Consider the following 21833-nt stretch of genomic DNA (forward strand, 5'->3'; position numbering starts at 1 on the left):
TATGTTGTCATGCTCTTGTGAAATGGTTTTATTTCACCAATATACAGATCTGCACATATCTCACTGCATTGTATTGCATATATCACTTTGCTCAGTTTTTGTCTGGGTGTTTTATCCCTGGGGTGGACAAGCTTCTGCCTTAGTGTATTCTTGGGCTTAAAAATGTGCATATATGTTGTGCTGGCTGAAAATTCTCCTGAGCTTTTCAGATATTCCTGCAATATATGGAATGACGTTGCTATGTTTGTTGTTCTCTTGTATGTAATGGAGGAGCTCTTGCTGGATCTTTTTCTGGATCTGATGAAGGCTCAATTTGGATAACCACAAGTTTTGAGGGATTCCTTAACATATGTTAATTCTTTTTCTTTTCCCTTTTTACTGGTAGGCAAACTACCAGTAAAAACTACCATCTGGTCAGAACCTATCCTCCATCCCTCTCCACCCCCCATCACAACTGATAAAATTTTTTGAATGAGAAACGAAATGTTTTGTTCTTCCTCAAGGAAAAAATCATCCAGTTGCCTTAAAAAAAAAAGTACTTTTGAGACAATTATGATCTGGACGACTTAATATCTCCACAGACTGTTCTAAGAGATGGCGGCATTCCTTAATGCCTATGGTAAGCCATTGGAATAAAATGGGAGCATTATGAAAAACCAGAAATTATCCCTGGAAAAAAATTCAACTACTGATATATATGCAGACTTCAACTGATTCATTACTTTTTCTAGAAATTCTTGGGATCCGCATTTTGAAATTAGAAGATGGGAATCGCTGATAGAAAATTCATACAATAGGCAGAACCAAGTCCCACCATAGCTTCTCTGAACACTGAAAGCCAGCCTGCCTGAAATATTTTATTTATTTATTAATTGCTTTGATATACCACCCTATTCCCGAAGGACTCAGGGCGGTTTACAGGGCGAGTTAAAACAATACAAATAAGTACACTTTAAAATAGAATTAAATAAGACTAACCCACAATTAAACAAATTAACATTAACATTAACATTAAATTAAAACCCCCTTAGTCCAGGCCAGCAAGATCAAACAACCAAGTTTTAAGGTCCCGGCGAAACGAGCCAAGGTCTGGGGCAGTCCGAAGTAGTAAGTAGTACTGAGTACATTGAGGAGCAATTCTACCTGCCTGTCCCGGGATCTTTTTGCATGTTCTGTGCTCTCCTTCATCGATCCCTTAAACCAGGGGTCTTCAAACTTGGCCCTTTTATGACTTGTGGACTTCAACTCCCAGAATTCCTCAGCCAGCAAAGCAAAGCTGGCTGAGGAATTCTGGGAGTTGAAGTCCACAAGTCATAAAAGGGCCAAGTTTGAAGACCCCTGCCTTAAACTCTACTGCGTTTTAACACTCCGCCCACCTCGTTGCACCTGGGCGCTTAGAAACTCGAGGGATGGGTCTGATGGTTTTTTTTTGCCCCTCCACTTTTACCTTTTAGCTCTTCGTAATTTTTCTTAAAACGATGCCTCCCCTCCACCCACCTACCCCATTGCTTGAATTACTGTATGATTCCCATTAGACCCACGCGCTGGCTGAGGCGCGGCGCGGCGCGGCGCGGCGCTGCAAAGGATTTTCTTCAAGGCAGAACTTTGGAACGCCGCTTCGCACCGTCGCCCTCGCTGCCGCCCTTAAGAAATGTGGCGCCCGCGGTCGTTAACTGCTGGCGAAGGCTATCAGCGCCCGGCTTGATGACGCGGAAGAGGTGCGCCGCCGGATGAGACGAGCGCGGGGGGCACGGCTCAGGTCGGGAGAACTTCTGGAGCGGGTAGGTCGCCGGGCCCGGCAGTGCTGCTTTTCTTTCTCGCGGGTGCCTCGGTCTGCCGGCCTCGGACCCCGGCAGAGAGTCTCTTTTTTGGGGCGGCTTCTCAAGAGCGGAGGAGGTCTGGCCGAAAGCGCTTGCAAACCCTTAGGCACCCCATGCCCGGTCACTTCGGGACGTGGAGTTAGCGTGTCGGTTGAGTGTTTGCTTGGGCCCGCAGGGTTGAGTTGACTTTTGTCAAATGGAACCGCTGGAAGGGGCGCTTTGCTTTCTCTCTTCTCTCCCCGCCTTTTCCTTCTGCCAGGCTGGTTTCGCCAACCTTGAAGAGTCAATGCGATTGGCGTTCCTGTAAGTCCTGTATGTTAACACAGACCGATCCTTGGGCATGTTTGTCTGGAAACATCTCATCCTCTGTCCAGTAGGACTGATTTGCAAAGAAGCTCGTCCCTGAAAAGAATATATATATATATATATATATATATATATATATATATATATATATATATATATATATATATATATATATATATATATATATATATATATATATATATATATATATATATATATATATATAATGTGTCTCTGAAACTCATTCGGTGTAATTTGAATGAACTGACTTTTGCTAACGCGGATATATGGCACCGACTCTTCGTTCTGCAATTTTAAACTTTGCACTTATGCAAAGTCATCCCATGTGTAGGTGGCAATGTGTGTAATTCGGTTTATTAAAAAATTGGTGAAACAGTCCTGGTACCTTTGGGAAACTTCCTGTTAAGTGGAGTTCTGGAATCTTGTTCCAAAATTCTTCCTTAATGGCCCCAATAGCCATAAATCTGTTTTCAATGGATCTATAGTAGTTCAAGTACTTAATGCAAATGGCTCAACCAAAGAAAGAGATCTGGTAATGTCTTTATATTGTTATTCTAAACGTATTAATAGTAAAGGAATTTGAAGTTCAGTGTATCGGACAAATCTGTCTTTGAGAACCCCCATTTGCAATTTTCCCCTACATCAGGGGTGTCAAACTCAATTTTACTGAGGGCCACATGAGCATTGCGGTTACCCTCGGGGGGGGGCGGGTGGGTTTGGCCAGGGTGGGCGCAGCCTACTGTGTGGGCACAGCTGGAGTGTGTATGGCCTACTGGGTGGGCATGGCCAGCTCTACATCATTGGCATCAAGGGTGCCTATGGGGCCTGGGCAGGAATGGGACAGATCTGGGGGTCTCTGGCAGAAGGAGGGTCTCTGGGCCAGGGCCAAGGCAGCAGAGGCCATTCCCTCACTGTTTCCAGGATGGCTTCGGGGGCTACATGAAACCACTTCGCGGGCCGGATCTGGCCCCCGGGCCTTGTGTTTGACATGTCTGCCCTAAGTATACTTCAAAGATGTAGTGGTATTTATAAGCATCAGTTTCTAGCTCAATGCCTTAACCACACCTTAACACACCAAACTGGCTCTCTCTGTATATCATGTAAAAGGTAAAGGTAAAGGTTCCCCCGCACATGCGTGCTAGTCGTTTCCAACTCTAGGGGCCAGTGCTCATCTCCGTTTCAAAGCCGAAGAGCTAGCGCTTGTCCGAGGACGTCTCCGTGGTCATGTGGCCGGCATGACTAGATGCCAAAGGCGCACAGAATGCTGTTACCTTCCCACCGTAGTGGTCCCTATTTTTCTACTTGCATTTTTACGTGCTTTTGAACTGCTAGCTTGGCAGAAGCTGGGACGAGTGCTCACCCTGTTACGCGACACTCGGGATTCGACCCACCAAACTGCCGACCTTCTGATTGACAAGCTCAGCGTCCTAACCCACTGAGCCACCGCGTCCCTTTATAAGTATCATATTCCCTACTTAAGCTTATATTCAAGTCACGATCTGACTGCTGGCTGCTTAACTGTACTGGGGAGGAAAGAAAAATCCTATACCACTTCTGTTGTGATCCCTTATCCGCTTTGGGGATCTACTATATGTTAGACTCGCAACATCACGTGACGTGTTGCGACGTATCGCAACTTTTTTTTCCATTGCCACCGATGGGTTGGGTTTTGGCATGATGCATCCGGCCCGTGGGCTGGCAGTTTGACACCCCTGTATTAGAGGCATTCCTGTTATCTTCCTACGGTATTTTAGAAACCACTGCAGGTAATTGATCAAAATGTAGAGATTCTGTGGAAAATGAAGGGGTTATCACCAGTAAGCTTAGTCATGCTTGGTTTTCTCATGAAACAGAGTAAGAGAATAAATTTATATATTGTTTTAGATGGAAAACTGTAGAGTTAATTGTGGCAGTTTAATATTTGCTTTGATTTTATTTGCGTTGGATAAAAATTTAGAGAAATAGATATTTCTTAATCCCATTTAAACTACAGACATATTAGTTTAAACATTAATGCCAGTACATACATTCTTCCAAAATATTGATAAAATGTTACCATAGTGTAACACGTCTTTTTATAATTTAGTCCTCTGCATGTATAAATTCTATGGTTAATGTTGCTTATAGACACAAAACCATAAACTACAAAACAAGAAATAATTCCCTTTGAATTTAGAATATTTTCTGATGGATCGCTGGTTTTCTCAGAGCTTGGTTGTTTTCTTGCAGAGGTTTCCTTACCCAGATCAGTGCTTGCCTTATCTGTGTCCGTGGGAGTGGTCCTGGAGGGTCTTTGATTGAGCCCTTTACTGTTATCTTGTTTGGCATTTCCTTGATTGGGGTATTGATTACTTCTTGATTGTTGGCCTGATGTTAATCCTGGTGTTAATAGGCTCTTTGGGGTATTGATTGCTGGTGGGCAGATAGTTTGATTTTTTTGTTCCCTTTTTGCCTTGTGATTGGTTAAGACTTAACTTATTGTCATAGTTTCAACTGGCTAATTGACCATCCTAGACCAAGCCAAGTCCAAAAATTCTAGAGAATTCTTAAAAGCCTAGCACTCTTTAACAAATTGGCCATCAATAGACATAAACAACATCTACATGCTGTGCAAGAGACAGTCAACAAGCCAAAAAAGGGAACAAAAAACGCAAAACATCTCCCAACCTGCAATCATCACTCTGATGAGCATAGATTAATACCAAGATCAACATCAGACCAACACTCAAGAAGTAAACAATACCCCAATCAAGGAACTGCCAAACAAGATAACAGCGAAAAGCCCAACCAAAGAATCTCCAAGACCACTCCCACCAGCCGGGCATGCCATTGGAATATACACTGAGAGCAAACTCCAGTTCTTACTAGCACTGATGATATTTGGTTTGGGTACTGAAACCTCTGCCAGAAAACAACCAAGGTCAGAGGTCACCCAAAACCCCTCATTTCAAGCCTGAACTGGAAATATTCTCCTTTATTGGAATTTGCTGTTTGTCACACTTTCTTGTTCACTTTTTACAGGTAGGATATTTCCATTCTGATTACATTTTTTGCAGATAGAAATATTTATGGAAAGAGATTTTTTAACTACTGATTTATTTATGGTTTTTAGCTAGATTATTATTGAAGTTATCCATCCAATTGAATAAGCATTAAATTTGATTTTTCATTTTCACTACTGCACTGTTAAATCATAATTCTTAAAACAATGACTTCTCCTACCGGTAGTAGTGGGAATGATGATTATTGTAAGTTGGCTGTTCTAGTGGGGATGACTAAACAAACTATAGAATCAGTGATTTATTTAGTAGATGCAAATAGAGAATTCTTATGCTACCTTTGTAACAAATTAGAATTGATAACATAGTTCTTGATTTTTTATAACTTGTTCTGGGTGGGAGAAGGTGACAAAGATCCTCTTTTCCATTTGTGCTAAATATGCAGTGAAAGATTTCTTGGATTCTTTGTCACCTTCTGCTAAAAGGAACACCACAAAGAGACTGACTGAACTATTCATGATAAGCTAGAATTCTTCAGAATACTAGCTAAGAGTGACATACAGATGAGTTATTTACTTGAACTATGTACAGTAACCCAAGGCCTGTTTAATCAATTCTTGTTTATTAAAGTGGTGTTAGAATCTTAGACTAAGATGGAGCCACATAGTCCATTGATTAACTCATGATTTGTGCAGGAATTCAAATTTAATCATCTCCAACCATTGGTTAATTAGGCTCATCTTAAAACACATTTGGTGAAGTGAATCAGCAGTTTCTCAGTTGAACTGTTCTTTCTGTTAGGAAAAGATTCTGTAAGTCAAATTATGTCTTCCTGTAACTTAAATCTGTTATTTTATGTGCAACATTCTGGACTGTAAGTCTTAATTTTCTTCTCTGTGATATACTTTCAGGTTTTGAAGAGTGGTATTGCATTGTTTTGTAGTCCTCTCATGCTCCTTCAATCTTACGTTATTGGTCTTAATTCTAGTCTTGAATCATCCTTATTATGCTTCTGTGAACCAATTTTAATCAGTCTAAATCATAGTCCAAGTCTATGCCCCAACCACCGGTGCTGAAGAGGATGAAATTGTCCGGTTCTATGAAGCCCTACAGCACCTTATAAAACTAACACCAAAAATGATGTCCTTATCATCATGGGGGATTGGAATGCTAAAGTAGGAAGCCAAAAGATAACCGGAATAACAGGCAAGTTTGGCCTTGAAGTACAAAATGAAGCAGGGCACAGGCTGGTAGAATTTTGTCAAGAGAATACGATAGTCATAGCAAACACTCTTTTCCAACAACCCAAGAGAAGGCTCTACACATGGACATCACCAGACGGTCAACACAGAAATCAGATTGACTATGTGCTCTGCAGCCAAAGATGGAGAAGCTGTATACAGTCAGTAAAAACAAGACCAGGAGCTGTGTCTCAGACCAGGAGCTTCTCGTTGCGAAGTTTAGGCTTAAACTGAAGAAAGTAGGGAAAAGCACTAGGCCACTCAGGTATGAACTAAATCTTTCACTGTGTCCCTGCACAACAGATACAGTGCCCTTTCTGACCTTAATAAGGACATTAAGGAGACAGGTAAAGGTATCTGTGATAATAACTCAAATAAGCAGGGGATCGTGGTCTAAGATGAAAAACCTGTTTTCTACAGGGAGAAGTGTGAATCTGGTATTACACACCAGTCATGCAAGAACAGAAAGGCATCCAAAAAGAGAATCCACCTTCTGGTTTGTGATTCAATTATAAGGGATGTAAATTTAGGAAAGGACACAGAGGTTTTGAAAGAGGTCAGGTGTCTTCCAGGTGCTACTGCCAGTAGGGACAAGAAGCGTATTTCTAATATAATCAAGAATGCCAGCAAGGACTGTGATGTGGAGGCTATTGTACATCGTGGCACTAATGATCTGTCCCAAAAAGATGTACTGTCTGTGCAGAATGATTTCCAGAGCTTGGGGCAGGAACTTAGCAGAATAGGCTGTAGGCTTACTTTTTCAGAGGTTTTACCAGTGTATAAGGAGCAAAATGGAAAAGGCCAGCATATAGCAGAATTTAATATGTGGCTAAAGGAGTGGTGTAAAGGAGAAGGCTTTGGTTATATTAGTCATGATGTCTGTAGCTGGTCCAATGAAAAAATGTATAAAAGAGATGGTCTGCATCCATCCAAGAAAGGGACTGAGTTACTTGGCAATAAAATCACAGCTTTTTTGGAGGAACATTTAAACTAAGTAATGGGGATAGTGAGTTAATTGATACAGAACATCACTGTCCCCGGCAATCTAAGAAAATAGGGGAAGCCAGGCACCACACAAGTTATGCAGCAAGTAAACACAGGGTCAGTCATAAAGGACTCAAATGTCTATACACCAATGCACAGAGTATGAACAGTAAGCAGGGTGACCTAGAAATTCAGGTAAATGAGGGCAGATATGATATTGTTGCCATTACGGAAACATGGTGGGACGAAACCTACAAATGGAACACACAGCTAGAGGGATTTAAACTATTTAAAAGAAACAGATTAAACAAAAGAGGAGTAGTAGTTGCTCTATATATAAGAAATAACTTTATCTCTACAGAAATAGAGCACAACAATGACAAAAACTGTAAACTTGAAAGCATTTGGGTCAATATAAAAGGGGGAAAAATGACATTGCCATAGGTGTATACTATAGGCCGCCCAACCAAGCAGAGGAAATAGATGAACTTTTTGCTAGTCAGCTAACTAAGGTATGTAAGAAGCACATCACAATAGTAATGGGGGACTTTAATTACCCTGATATCAACTGGGAGACAAACTCTGCACCAAGTGGAAGATCAAACAGATTCCTGTCAAACCTAGCAGACAACTTTCTCTCCCAAAAAGTAGAGAAGGGAACTAGGGGATTAGCCATATTGGATTTAATTCTCACAAACAGAGATGAAATGATAGAAGGTGTTGAAGCCACAGGAACCTTTGGGGGAAGTGATCATGCAATATTGGAATTCAACATTCTGGAGGCACAAGCAATAGAACACAGCCAAACTAGAGTCTTGGACTTTAAAAGAGCTAATTTCAATAAACTTAGAGAGACCATGGGAAGAATTCCATGGATGAGAATCCTAAAGGGGAAAACAACTCAAGAAGCTTGGGAAATTTTGAAAAGTGAGATAATAAAGGCCCAGTCTAGTACAATACCAAGAAAGAAGAAAAATAACAGCTCTCAAAAGAAACCAGCATGGCTGCATAAAGAACTCTCTGATAAATTGAAAGATAAAAAGGACAAGTATAAGAATTGGAAAGAGGGGCACATAACTAAGTCAGAATATCAGCAAATAGCCTGTGCCTGCAAAGATGAAGTGAGGAAAGCTAAGGCTCAAAATGAACTAAGGCTTGCGACCAAAGTCAAAAATAACAAAAAATGCTTCTTTCAACATATAAAAAACAAGAAAAAAGTTAAGGAAATGATTGGTCCATTAGTGGGTGAAAGTGGCAAGAAGGTGACAAGCAATAGAGAGAAAGCAGAACTATTTAATTCGTTTTTTGCATCTGTCTTTACACAAAGGGAAAAAGTCCAACCTACCCAAACCAGTGCCATAAAAAACAGAATAGAAACAATAGATACTTTTGTAACCCTTTCCAGCTTCATGCAAGTCAACAATTCTTGATTGTAGGTCTTCTGAGAGCTCTTTTCTGCAAGACATGGTTCACATCAGACAGTGCTTCTTGAGACCAGTAAACCCAAAACAGCTGTTTTTAAAGGGCAGGACAGCTGTCAGCAACACATTCAATATCATCACACTGATTGGAGTCAAGGTTGGCTTACTCCTGGCTCCAATTAGCTCTTGGAGAAGTCATTAGGCTAGGGGTTCACATACTTTTTCCACGCTGCACTGTGAATGTTTACATGTTATGTTCAATTAAAACATGACAACAGCTAATGTTTGTGTAGTATTATTTTAAGCAGACTGTGTTTTTCTATTGTTGTGACTTACATGCCATTTAAAGCGCATTTTATGGCCAATTCATGCAAAACTCCACGTAATCCCAAAGGGTTCACATACTTTTTCTTGCAACTGTATTCACAATCTTAAAAGACGATGCAGTAAAACTGCTACGCTCAATTTACCAGCAAATTTGGAAAACTCAACAGTGGCCACAGGATTGGAAAAGATCAGTTTACATTCCAATTCCAAAAAAAGGCAGTGCCAAAGAATGTTCAAACTATCGCACCATTGCACTCATTTCACATGCTAGTAAAGTTATGCTTAAAATCTACAAGCTAGACTCCAGCAGTATGTGGATCGAGAACTACCAGAAGTACAGGCAGGATTTCGAAGAGGCAGAGGAACTAGAGACCAAATTGCCAACTTACGCTGGATCATGGAGAAAGCTAGGGAGTTCCAGAAAAACATCTACTTCTGCTTCATTGACTATGCTAAAGCCTTTGATTGTGTGGATCACAACAAACTGTGGCAAGTTCTTAAAGAGATGGGAGTACCAGACCATCTTATTTGTCTCTTGAGAAACCTATATGCAGGTCAAGAAGCAACAGTGAGAACCGGACACAGAACCACCGATTGGAAAAGGAGTCCGGCAAGGCTGTATACTGTTGCCCTGCCTATTTAACTTATATGCAGAGCACATCATGACAAAGGCAGGGCTACATGAATCAAAAGTTGGAATTAAGATTGCTGGGAGAAATATTAACAACCTAAGATATGCAGATGATACCACTCTAATAGCAGAAAGTGAAGAACTAAAGAGCCTCTTGTTGCGGGTGAAGAAGGACAGTGCAAAAGTTGGGTTGAAACTTAACATTAAGAAAACCAAGATCATGGTATCTGGCCCTCTCAATTCCTGGCAAATAGATGGGGAAGAAATGGAGGTAGTGACAGATTTTATTTTCCTGGGCTCCAAGATCACTGCAGATGGGGACTATAGCCAAGAAATTAAAAGACGCTTGCTCCTGGGGAGGAAAGCCATAGCAAATCTAGACAGCACACTAAAAAGCAGAGACATTACCCTGTCAACAAAAGTGCGTATAGTCAAGGCTATGGTCTTCCCAGTTTCAATGTATGGCAGTGAAAGTTGGACCATAAGAAAGGTTGAGCACCAAAGAATTGAGGCCTTTGAACTATGGTGCTGGAGAAGACTCCTGCGAGTCCATTGGACTGCAAGGCAATCAAACCAGTCAGTCCTAGAGGAGATCAACCCTGACTGCTCTTTAGAAGGCCAGATCCTGAAGTTGAAACTCAAATACTTTGGCCACCTAATGAGAAGGAAGGACTCACTGGAGAAGAGCCTAATGCTGGGAAAGATTGAGGACAATAGAAGAAGGGGACGACAGAGAATGAAGTGGCTGGATGGAGTCACTGAAGCTGTAGGCGTGAGCTTAAATGGACTCCAGAAGATGGTAGAGGACAGGAAGGCCTGGAGGAACATTGTCCATGGGGTCGCGATGTGTCGGACACGACTTTGCAGCTAACAACAACAACAAATCATTCTTGTAAGTGCGCTGTCCAGTATGGGTCACATAAATTCAAAGTGAAGTTTGCCTCATGGAGAATAAAGTATGTAGAACACTTACTTCCCTATGGTTACTACGTTTCTATAAATGCACACTCAATATCAGGCCTGTCCAATCTATGGCCCATGGGCTGCATGTGGTGGCTCCACAAGATAATAAACTTTTAACATTATTATGTGATTTACATACATTAATTATATATTTTATATGTGGCCTGTGACAATTCCTATTCACTTAATGCAACCCAGGCAACCAAAAGGGTAGACACCATGTTCAATATTCATTTGCCCCCTTTGCTGCTATATTTATTCTTTCCAGAGTGAATCACTCCTGGGGTAATTCAGCAGTAGCAAAAAATGCATCTTTCAGATGAGCAGTAGTTCAGTGTGTTCTGGGAATGATCACAGCCCAAAGCAGACCTTTTGAGGCTAGAACACCACGTCTTGAAACAATTAACTGCTAAGAATATTTTGTTATTTTGTTTTACTGAGCCAGTGTTTCTTAATTATTTTGTAATTGAAATTCATCCAGTTAATGCAGCCCTCTTTACATTTTTGTTACACATATTTGGGAAGAAATAATTTTAGTTGCATGTATGCATATTTGCCATATCCTTCATTTTTAACGGCCTTAAAAGCAAATTTGGTATTAAATATTAAACATTAAACATTTATTTAGTATTTCAATTATTTTATGGCAATACAAAAAATTCTTTGTACTTTTTGTCAAATACATTCTTCAGCAAACATGTTGGGGTGCTAAGGGTCGAGGAATGACTAGGTTCCCATTCCAATGAAGCCCTGTTTTTAGGTATTCATCATCCTATTTCCTAGTTGCTCTTTTCTCTTGGAACTGCTTGTGCAAAATCACAGTGCCGCTTAACACAGCACACGTGGACTCATTGTCAGGAACTGTACTTGAGACCTTTTTATTATAATCAGTTCTCCAAATGTTAATAGAGGTGAGTAGTATCTCTAGTATGCTTCACTAAACCAGTTTTTAGCCACTATTTCATTTTTGCAAGCCAGTGACTGGTCCTCAAAATGGGGAAGTGAGAGCTGAGGTGATGAACACACTCTGGTTTGGCAGGCAATAAGTTGAGGCAACAATTTGAAACAATGTGCAGGCTGTGGCTGGTGAATTCAGGAAGGTTGTAGCAGACCACTCCATGAAACACAGTTCAAGAATCGCTGCTATCAAGTAGTTGGCACAAAATAAAAACGGTAACAATGTTTTGTTTTACCTTACTTTGGCAGTGTTTACCTCACCTTTTCTAGCTAAATGTATGCAAAGAAAAATGGGTGCATGCTTTCTGTCACAGAAATTTGCTTCAAGAGAAGGTAGATGACAGTCGTGAAATAAAAAATAGGGCAAAACTAATTTAAGTATTTTTAATTTACTCAGTAAGTTTTTCCCACCCCTTTGGAAACAGTTTGGTAATAGTTAATAGAAATTTATTTCATCTTTTTAATTTTTTTTAGGTTTGTTTGGTGTGTTCTCAGTAATTACAATGGAATATAAAAGTACCAAGCTGTGACAAGCTGATTTTGCTGTTGCTTGTTATGGTTCCTTAATTCAGGGCATTACTGAGTTAAATGTTAAATGTTAATTTTTTTATGTGTACACCCCTTTGTTTTCAAAGTTCAGTCCTGGGTAATGTAATTTTTTTTAATTTTGCCCATTTTCTGGGAAACACCCCCACAAACAGGTACTCTCCTTATGTACTTTTTTGCTATAATTTTAAATGTTATATTGCACTAATACATTTATTTAAATGAAAGCTGCAAAGATTTATCTTTGCAGATTTTTAATTGACATTTTGTGATTAACTATTTATGTAACTACTGAATTCCATTCCTGTGGTGCTGGAAACAGCAAACTTGACAACATTAGTTCGTCTGTGAAAAAATAGTTACTCCAGCACAGCAGTAATGTATGTTATGAATTTTACTTGAACACAGTAATCTGAGACTTTTTATCTTTTTCAGGTCTGGAATCTTTATTTTATATACTTGATGTTTTATCAAATATGTCAATACAGACTGCAAACTAGTTTTTGGGATGCTTCAAGGAAAGCTGCTTCCTTTAAGGCAGATGTTGTGAAGCTTGATTTCTGGATTTAGTTTCTGGAAGTAATCCTCATTTGACTGGACACTTGATTGCTACAATGGATCAAAACAACAGTTTGCCACCCTATGCTCAGGGCTTAGCATCCCCACAGGTAAAAAAATATATATAAACTAATGAACTTATTGAAAATCAAAATTTTCAAAACATTTTTTAGAGACATGTAGTGTTGAATGGGGTTGTGGATTCCACCTTTTTTTTAACCTTTGTTTGCTATTTCTTTTCCCTGAATTTTAAAACAGCCTTGTTTATAATTTTTTTGTAGCTCAGTATTTGATTGGTTGTTACTTGCCATGCCAGCCTCTCTGCAGGTTAGGACAAGTTTTTGTTAATTCTCATCTCTATCTTTTCAATTATTTATTTATTATTTATTAAATTTTTATACCGCCCTTTTCCCGAAGGACTCAGGGCGGTGTACAGGGCAATAAATATCAAAATGTAAATACAAAAGTTAAAAAAGAGTTAAAAAGAATTAAATAATTATGCCCAGTATAATACAATACTAAAAGTGTGTTAAAACTAAATCCAACCCCAAACCCATCAGACCAGGCCAGATTGTTCAAATAAATAAGTTTTTAAATCGCGCCGGAAGGAGCGCAGGTCGGGAGCCATCCGGAGCTCAACCGGCAAGCGGTTCCAAAGGTCTGGCGCGCCCACAGAGAACGCCCTCCCCCTGGGGGCCACCAATCGGCATTCTCTGATCGGAGGCACCCTGAGGAGGCCCTCTCTGTGGGAGCGCACTGGACGGAGGGAAGTTGACGCCGGCCGCAGGTGCTGCCGTAGGTAATCCGGACCCATGCCATGTAGGGCTTTGTAAGTCATTACCAACACCTTGAATCTCACCCGGAGGGCAACTGGCAGCCAATGCAGCTCGCGGAGCAGAGGTGTAACATGGGAATATCGGGAGACCCCCAACACAACTCAATGACATCAGTGATGGATATTAAATCAGTAAGAACTGTTTATTGTTGTACAGTTTTCATTATTGAAACTCTTGGCATGAACAGAACAATAATAGCCTAAGATACACATATGGGATATATTTCTTGATTTTTGTCCCTCTATATTAAGGCTTTACAATCTTCTTATTGGAACCAGAACGAAAAGCACTTTCTCCTCCTTTATTCTTTGTATTTTTTTTCTAATGGTTTTATTAAAGATTATTTTGATCCAATAAAATTAATATAAAAATCTAATACAAACGTATATTAAAAAGAAAAAAGTGAGAGACCTCCCCAAAAAACCTAAACAGTAAGAAAAGGAAACTTCCCCCTTAATCACCAGCGTATTATTCAGCATTAACAGCTTATCACTGTCTATTAAAATATAATCAAATATATCTTCTTTCCATACCCTCAAACCCTTTTTTCTATCAGTTCATCTCTAAATCTTCAACCTTCCTTATTCAATCAGCAAAGGTCCGGTAACAAATGCCCCAAATACCTAATAACATAAGTATATAATCCCCCTTTCCATTTAGTCTGAATCCCCTAAAAATCTATATTTTGCTTCATTCTGTGAGTTGAGTGTTCTCCTCTAATTGTGATCCTTAGTTCCCTCTAGTATCCCAAGTTTTAAAGTTTTATGTTTTTTCTAAAAAAAAATATCAAAACCGAAGAATGTTGCCATATCACAGCAGTTGTTCGCCCTTACCAATGACCGCAGAGGCACTGCAACATTCACCCTGGCTATTCCCTCACGCCCCCCGCCCCGAGTCTACCTAGGCCAGGGGTGTCAAACTACCGGCCCACGGGCCGGACGCATCATCCAGAAGCCATGCTCAACCCATTGCCAGCAATGGTAAAACAGTCCCAATATGTCTTGCAACGTCACGTGACGTCGCAAGTTTGACATGTCTGTCCTAGGCACTAGGCCTTTGCGAAGATTGAGATCCTTCGCTTTCTTGGCTGCTCCGGCTTTCGGTGCATTTCCAGAGAATGGAGGCCTAAAGTAATGCAAGATCACGTGAGATCAGTGGTGCGAGATCTCATGTTATTGATCTCACATGATTCTCATGGTGCTTTAGGCCTCTGTTCTCTTGAACAAATAACAGAACAGAAGCTGGGGGAGGCTTCTGTGTTCCTCCGGAGGCCCGATCCAGGTGTTTAGAGGCCTTTTCCGGGCCACTGTTGCCCAGAAAAGAGTGTGGGGGACACTTCTACAGACCTCTGGAGGCCTGATCCGGGCATCAGAGGCCTTTTCTGGGCTGTTGCTACCCGGAAAGGAGGCTGGGGGATGTTTCCACAGGCCTCCAGAGGTCCGTTCTGGGCCTTGGAGGTCTCCCTCTGCTCTTGCCAGAAGCAGAGAAAGAAACAGATGCTGGAGAGGAGACAGATCTTCACAAGGTAAGTGACCTGGCACAGCAGGATTGGGTGGGGGAGCAATTGTGGGGACCCCAGGGGAGAGACCATGAGGTATCTCGTGGTGATGGGGGCTTGGGTGGTCTGAAGCAGATGGCCTGTTCTATCACTAGGCTCCCCATGGCCTTCCCACCTTGAGATACCCTATGTTCACTTAATGAGCCGTGCATTCTCATTAAATTAGTGAATGTGTGTGCAAAAGCTGGGAGTGAATTGCATTCAAGGTACGAGATTCACTCCTACGTATCCTCAAGTTACAAATGGAATGGGCAGGCTCCATTACATTCGTAACTCGAGGACTAGCTGTACTTCTAAATTATGCTACTTAATTTGGCAGCAAAGCCATCCATTTTCCCTAACCCAATGAATTATTGAACAAGAAATCCTGTGCATAAATTCTAAATGAACGGTGTAATATGTTCATGTCCCTTTTTCATTTAACGGGGAAGTTTCTTGGTAGCTTCAATTTTGGAAATACTAATTTAAAGATATTGCAGGATTAGTTAAAGCCTATCTGGTAAAATCAATTTTTTATTGTTTCAATGTTGAAAATTTGATTGTGATACTTACGAATGTGAGTTAATTATCTAGTAGGATCCAGAATTAAAATACGGTGGCAAAAGCAGCTTGGTGAATATTCATCTATGCTGTATTGTATCTTGAACAAAATCAGCTTGAACAAAATTCAGAAGCAAATTGCTGTGCAATTGAACTTGCTGCTAGGATAAATGTGCCTTGGATTGCAGTTGTGTTCTATACACTGTGGTGGGCGCAGAGATTAGAATGCAGTATTTCGGGCTAATTCTGCCAATTCCAAGCAGTTCACTTCTCATCGGCTCAAAGTTGACTCAGCCTTGCATCCTTCCGAGGTCGGTAAAATGAGGACCCAGATTGTTGGGGGCAATATGGTGGTTCTGTAATCCCTGCTTAAAGAGGGCTGTAAAGTGCTACAAAGTGATACATAAGTGCTATGGCTATTGCAGGATATCCGGAATACAACAGCCATTCTTTAAATAACTGTGCATTCCTAATCTTGTTCGTGATAGTTTGTGTATGTTGTAGACTTGATTTTTTTTAAAAAAAACTGTGTTTATTTTGTAGAGTGCAATGACTCCAGGCATCCCTATGTTTAGTCCCATGATGCCCTATGGCACTGGGCTCACACCCCAACCTGCTCAGAGCACCAACAGTTTATCTATCCTGGAAGAACAACAGAGGCAGCAGCAGCAGCAGCAAGCAGCAGCACAACAGTCCACTTCGCAACCAACACAAGCACCGTCTGGTCAGACCCCCCAGCTCTTCCACTCACAGACTCTTACCACTGCTCCGTTACCGGGAACCACCCCTCTCTATCCCTCTCCGATGACTCCGATGACTCCCATAACGCCTGCCACCCCTGCCTCCGAAAGCTCCGGGATTGTACCGCAGCTGCAGTAAGTGCTGATTCTACTCTGCTCACAGATCCTGTACTTTTAACGACCGGTACTTTTTAAGAGGGAATTTTATATTGCTATTTATGTATTTATTTTATTTTTATTTTTTTAGAGCCAGGTGGGCAATCTGCGTTCTGAGTTCATGGCGCCAAATGGCTACGTTTCAATAGCGCATGTTGCCGTGTTGTGAATGCTTGGCCAAAAAAAAAAAAAGAAAGAAAAAAGAAAGAATAGCTTTGAAAACAAGGCTCCTTGCAGGCATTTATTCAGAATGCCAATGCATTAAGTTGGATTTAAAAATCCTTACTTTCATCAATTGTTTAAAAATTTCCCTTGATGTCTCTGAGGTTTTTGTAGTTTAGGTTTTTACGGGTATTGTGGCTTGTAACTAGTGCTTGCATTGTTACTGTCGTAATGAGTTTTTTTGTAGGGTGGCTTTATTTGAACTTTTAAGATTACCTACTATATCTGTAAATTCTCTCTAGGAATATTGTGTCTACAGTAAATCTTGGTTGCAAACTTGACCTAAAAACCATTGCCCTTCGTGCTCGAAATGCCGAATACAATCCCAAGGTAAGATAGAATGGAGAACAACTGATCTTAGATTAATCAGTGATGATTGTTTGCTGTTTTTGCTTCTGACAGCTTATGTGACTTGCTTCAGTTACTGCAAAGGAGACCTCTTTTTAAATGCAGCTAAGAAAAAGATCTTTTTAAATGCAGCCAAGAAAAAGATCTCTGTGGCTGCAGTAACAGCCTTAAAGAACAATTCCACTATGTACTCATGTTGTGTCAAACCATTTTATACTAAAAACTTTGCAAATCTTGTTGTAAAGTATGAAACAACTTATTTCAATGCTTTGGAAAGTATTTTAGACTTACTCTGTTTTGTTTTCAAAAGAGTTTTTGAGCTCCAAAATGCCCCTGGAATGCTCAGAGCTTCCCATTTTATATTGGAATTTCACGAGGGTTCATGCTTGAAATGGTTCATATTTTAAATTTTGTACACCACAAACGTCCGGTCATTTTAAGGCTTGCTATATAAGCATATAATCATTTGTTGTGATATATGGTAGTTTTGATAAAATAAAAGGTAACATTTGACAGAACTAGTAGATCCCATCTCTAGTTGGCCATAAAGAATGGTTTACAAAGCTGGCTGGGCTCATACCTCATGCCAAGCAACCTACATTGTGACTTTGCCTTCTGGTAGTAATTGTGGTGGGATGAAGATCTTGTTAATCCTTTTGTAAAAGAAGGCATAGGAACAAGGGCAAAGCTTTGCAATTAAAAGTTTTACAAAGAAATGAAGTATTACATGAAAACAAGAAGCAATTGTTTTCACTTAAGCATTCATAAAGCAGTCTCTTCTAGAATTAATTTGATGAAAAAGTACTGCCTGTTCTACTTGAATTCAATTTAGACATGACCCTCAAACCAAATTTATTCCAATGTTTTGGCTATCAAAGAAGTTTGAGAAATGTCTTTTCCATAAACAAACAAAGGTAACTAATATAATTATTATATATTACATTACATTGTATTTGTAATTGTAGATGTCTTAATATTTTTTTGAAGTGAAGAATGGAGATTAATGCAACTTCAACTTACTAATGTACGTTTAGATATTTTTTTGTTATTGTTGTTGCTATAAAAGTATTCTTCTTGTTTCAGCGTTTTGCTGCTGTAATTATGAGAATAAGAGAGCCACGTACCACAGCCCTCATATTCAGCTCTGGAAAAATGGTGTGCACGGGAGCTAAAAGGTATGCAAGCCCAAGCCCCAAGCCATTATCTGCAGCCATTTAACTTATTAGCATTTGGCCCAACAGATATGGTCCTTTGACACAGGTTATCTGATAAAAGCCAGCTAATAGGTATATAATTTACAAACTGTGTTTATATCATTCAGAGTTTCCTTGATGAAATAACAGCGCATCTTATACTTTTTCAGTGAAGAGCAGTCCAGACTGGCTGCGAGAAAGTATGCTAGAGTTGTACAGAAGTTGGGCTTTCCTGCAAAATTCTTGGATTTTAAAATTCAAAATATGGTTGGCAGTTGTGATGTAAAATTCCCTATCAGACTTGAAGGATTGGTTCTTACACATCAACAGTTTAGCAGGTAAGCCATAAAGTTATGTTATCTTAAATGTGTATTAAAATACTTTTTTCTTTTGTGTTTCAGTTTTATTTAAACTGTCTCATAGTTGTTTTGGGGTCATTTATGTACTTTCTCCAAATGCAAAAGAGGGGCAGGCATAGGCAATTCTGATATATCTGTGATGTATAGGTAATTTCAAACAATTTTAAATCTGTATAGTTCTTTTAATATTCTGCGCTTGATTCTTCAATACTGAAACAAAAAATCTTTTTTATTTAAACAAAAAATCGATTATCTGTTGACATGTACTGGTGTAATTTAAATCCTTAAGAATAGTAAGATAAGATACATTGCTAACTGAGCAGCTTTTAAAGGGAAATCTGAATCTCACACTAGCCCAGCATCTTTAAAATGTTCTTGGCCTTACAGTATGGAACTGTTCAGTAATTCCTATGTGTAGTCTTGGTATATTTTACCTGAAACTTTTGTGTATATACCCACTTGAGGAATTAGCACTAATAATGAAAAGTACAGATAGGCCCTGGGGGTACATAAGACATGACTCAGTATCATCTCAGCTTAATCAATGTGTGGCAGAATTAAAAATGCACGTCTATTCCTGAGCAAATACTTTACATTTTACTTACATTGAACTTTTCTTTCAGTTATGAACCAGAATTGTTTCCTGGTTTAATCTACAGAATGATCAAACCAAGAATTGTACTGCTCATATTTGTTTCTGGAAAGGTAGTTTTAACTGGTAAGCCATATTTGAAATTACTGCACTGACTGTAGCAAACTGAAAGATACCCCAAAAATATTTCAAATAGCTAATTAACAAATACGGGTATATAAAATATATTGATGCATTGGTTTGTTCCTTTTTTTGTACTTTATTATAACGTACTGTTTGGGTGCAGTTTATACCCAAATATTTTTGTCCTGTAGTGTTAACATGTTGCAGCAATTAATGTGCTAATGTGCCTTTAAAGACCACTCAGAATATACAGTTGCTATACAATGCAGCCATGTCATGTGCTACTGGATGCAGTGAACATACTACTCCTCTGCTGCAGGCCCAGCCTTGGCTGCCTGTACGTTTCCGGGTGCAATTTAGAATGCAAGTTTTGTCTGATGAGGTCCTATATATGGCTTGGTGCTGCAAGACCTGTAGGACTGCCTCTTTCAACAGAATCCAATTGTTGGTAGCTCCCTATTACTTTGGAATGGAGGAGGAAATACTTTTCTCCTGCGGCTTCTGTTTTGTCAAATAGACTTCCATTATCTGGTGTCCTTTGGGAAGCAGGTTAAACACTCTTCCAGAGGGCTTAACTAGTGCCATAGGAATTGTTCATATATATATATATATATATATATATAGCTCCAGTTTTAAATAAACAAAACTAACCAAAGAGAGAAGCAACCTAGAACTAAGGAGAAACTTCCTTACAAAACAATTAGTGGAACAGCCTGCCTCCAGAAGCCGTGAATGCTCCAACACTGGAAGAGACTGGACAGCCATTTGTCTGAAATGGTATAGGGTTTCCTGCCTGAGCAGGGGGTTGGACTAGATGACCTCTAAGGTCCCTTCCAACTTTATTATTATCATTAAATGTTAAGTATTGTTTTATCACCAGATAGTGATGACGAGGACATGGGTTACTGCCAAAGGTTCCTGTCACAAGGACCTCCTATGGCAGGGGTAGGCAACCTCGGCTCTTTTATGACTCATGGACGTCAACTCCCAGAATTCCTGAGGAATTCTGGGAGTTGAAGTCCATGAGTCATAAAAGAGCCGAGGTTGCCTACCCCTGTCCTATGGAGTCCAGATTAAGACTAGTCTACCAACTGAGCAATAGCTTTATGAATTCAATGCACTGGTTTGAATTACGAACAATTGCCACATACACAATTTGTTAGCGCTTTCTTAAGAAAATTAGGAAACTAATGAGATAACAGAATCTCTGTAGCATGTACACATAGTGGTTATATTATATTCCTTTCTTTTTAGGTGCAAAAGTCAGAGGTGAAATTTATGAAGCATTTGAAAATATTTATCCTATTTTAAAAGGATTCAGAAAAACAACGTAACAGTTCCGTGTGCTTATTCATGAAGCTGGAGTACATTTTTAAAGGTATTGATTATGGCACAGTGATAACACACACATCAGGACTTGGAATATCTTCCCAGATAGTGCCTCTTTCCCTGTTTTTCACGGGAAGGGAACATATCACTGTGTGTTTTGTCTGCACTAAGTTACTGTGCATTGCTTTTCCGTGTTCTCACACCAGAAAAACAGTTTATTTATATTTCTGGCTCTTAAAATGGCTAATTTTTAAAACCTGAGAGTCTTATGCTGGCAAGCTGGCTAAACTGTATTATCCAACATTTAAAACCCTGGGGTTACTTACAGTATTCTTTCAATCATGGACTTTATAATCAGAAATGTTAATTTTATGCTTTTAGACCTACTTCCACATTCCCTACATTTCCAGTGTTCAGGACAGAAACTTTGCTAGTGAAGACAAATGGCTGTATATATTTCTCATTTTGTGAAGCAATTCTAAATGTTTAATTACTTGACTAAATAATTTGAATAGTAAAATTTCTGGTCAATCTTTGCTTTTGCTGTTTTAATGTGCTAACTGCATGCATATAGCTAAAATAACTTGATTTTTATAAGATTTTTTTATTAACAATCCAGTATTAAAGTAATGTTATTTGAAATGCTCAAAGTTATTTTTGTGTTGTTTCTTAGTAGTTTGAGGTCTTTATCTCCAAGAGGACTTACAGCTACAGCATAACAGTTTTCCCCTCCAGTATTAAGAGGAAGAATGTGTTAATGATAGAAATAGCTTTTTGTCTCCAATTGGCTCTTTCCACTATCAGAAAAAAAGAACATGAAGCAGACCAAGTGCTGTACCAGAAGGGAACATGAATTCTGTATATCCAAAGCCCTCATGCCAACTTATCCCACCCACACTACTGTATTCCTACTAGGTTGGAGTGGAGAGGGATTTATACATATTTAAGTGCCAAAGAAAAAAAAACATTTTTTCCTCATCCATCCCCTATAAAACAAGTAGGTGAATTTCAGATATAATTTCTCTTCAAATTCCTTCCTTCCTATTTATGGTCAATTCCTGTA

General features: G+C 39.6%; 1 protein-coding gene across 5 annotated transcripts; it reads left to right on the forward strand.

Annotated features, from left to right (window-relative positions):
- The first annotated feature begins 1730 nt into the window (after positions 1-1730).
- TBP (TATA-box binding protein) lies at positions 1731-21807 on the forward strand. Of its 5 annotated transcripts, XM_083349232.1 has the most exons (9): positions 1731-1781; positions 12652-12884; positions 16252-16583; positions 17069-17156; positions 18258-18349; positions 18538-18705; positions 19350-19444; positions 20696-20819; positions 21686-21807. In XM_083349232.1, the coding sequence occupies exons 2-8, from the start codon at positions 12831-12833 to the stop codon at positions 20773-20775; spliced, it is 909 nt and encodes a 302-aa protein (XP_083205358.1). In that variant the 5' UTR covers positions 1731-1781; positions 12652-12830; the 3' UTR covers positions 20776-20819; positions 21686-21807. The 5 variants fall into 5 exon arrangements, with proteins under 5 accessions (XP_083205358.1, XP_083205354.1, XP_083205356.1 ...); XM_083349228.1 differs by having other exon boundaries at positions 20696-21807; XM_083349230.1 differs by lacking the exon at positions 1731-1781 and adding an exon at positions 3613-3913 and having other exon boundaries at positions 20696-21807.
- The last annotated feature ends 26 nt before the right edge of the window (positions 21808-21833 follow it).

This window comes from Vipera ursinii, assembly GCF_947247035.1.
Source record: "Vipera ursinii genome assembly, chromosome: 1".
Lineage (NCBI taxonomy): Eukaryota > Metazoa > Chordata > Lepidosauria > Squamata > Viperidae > Vipera > Vipera ursinii.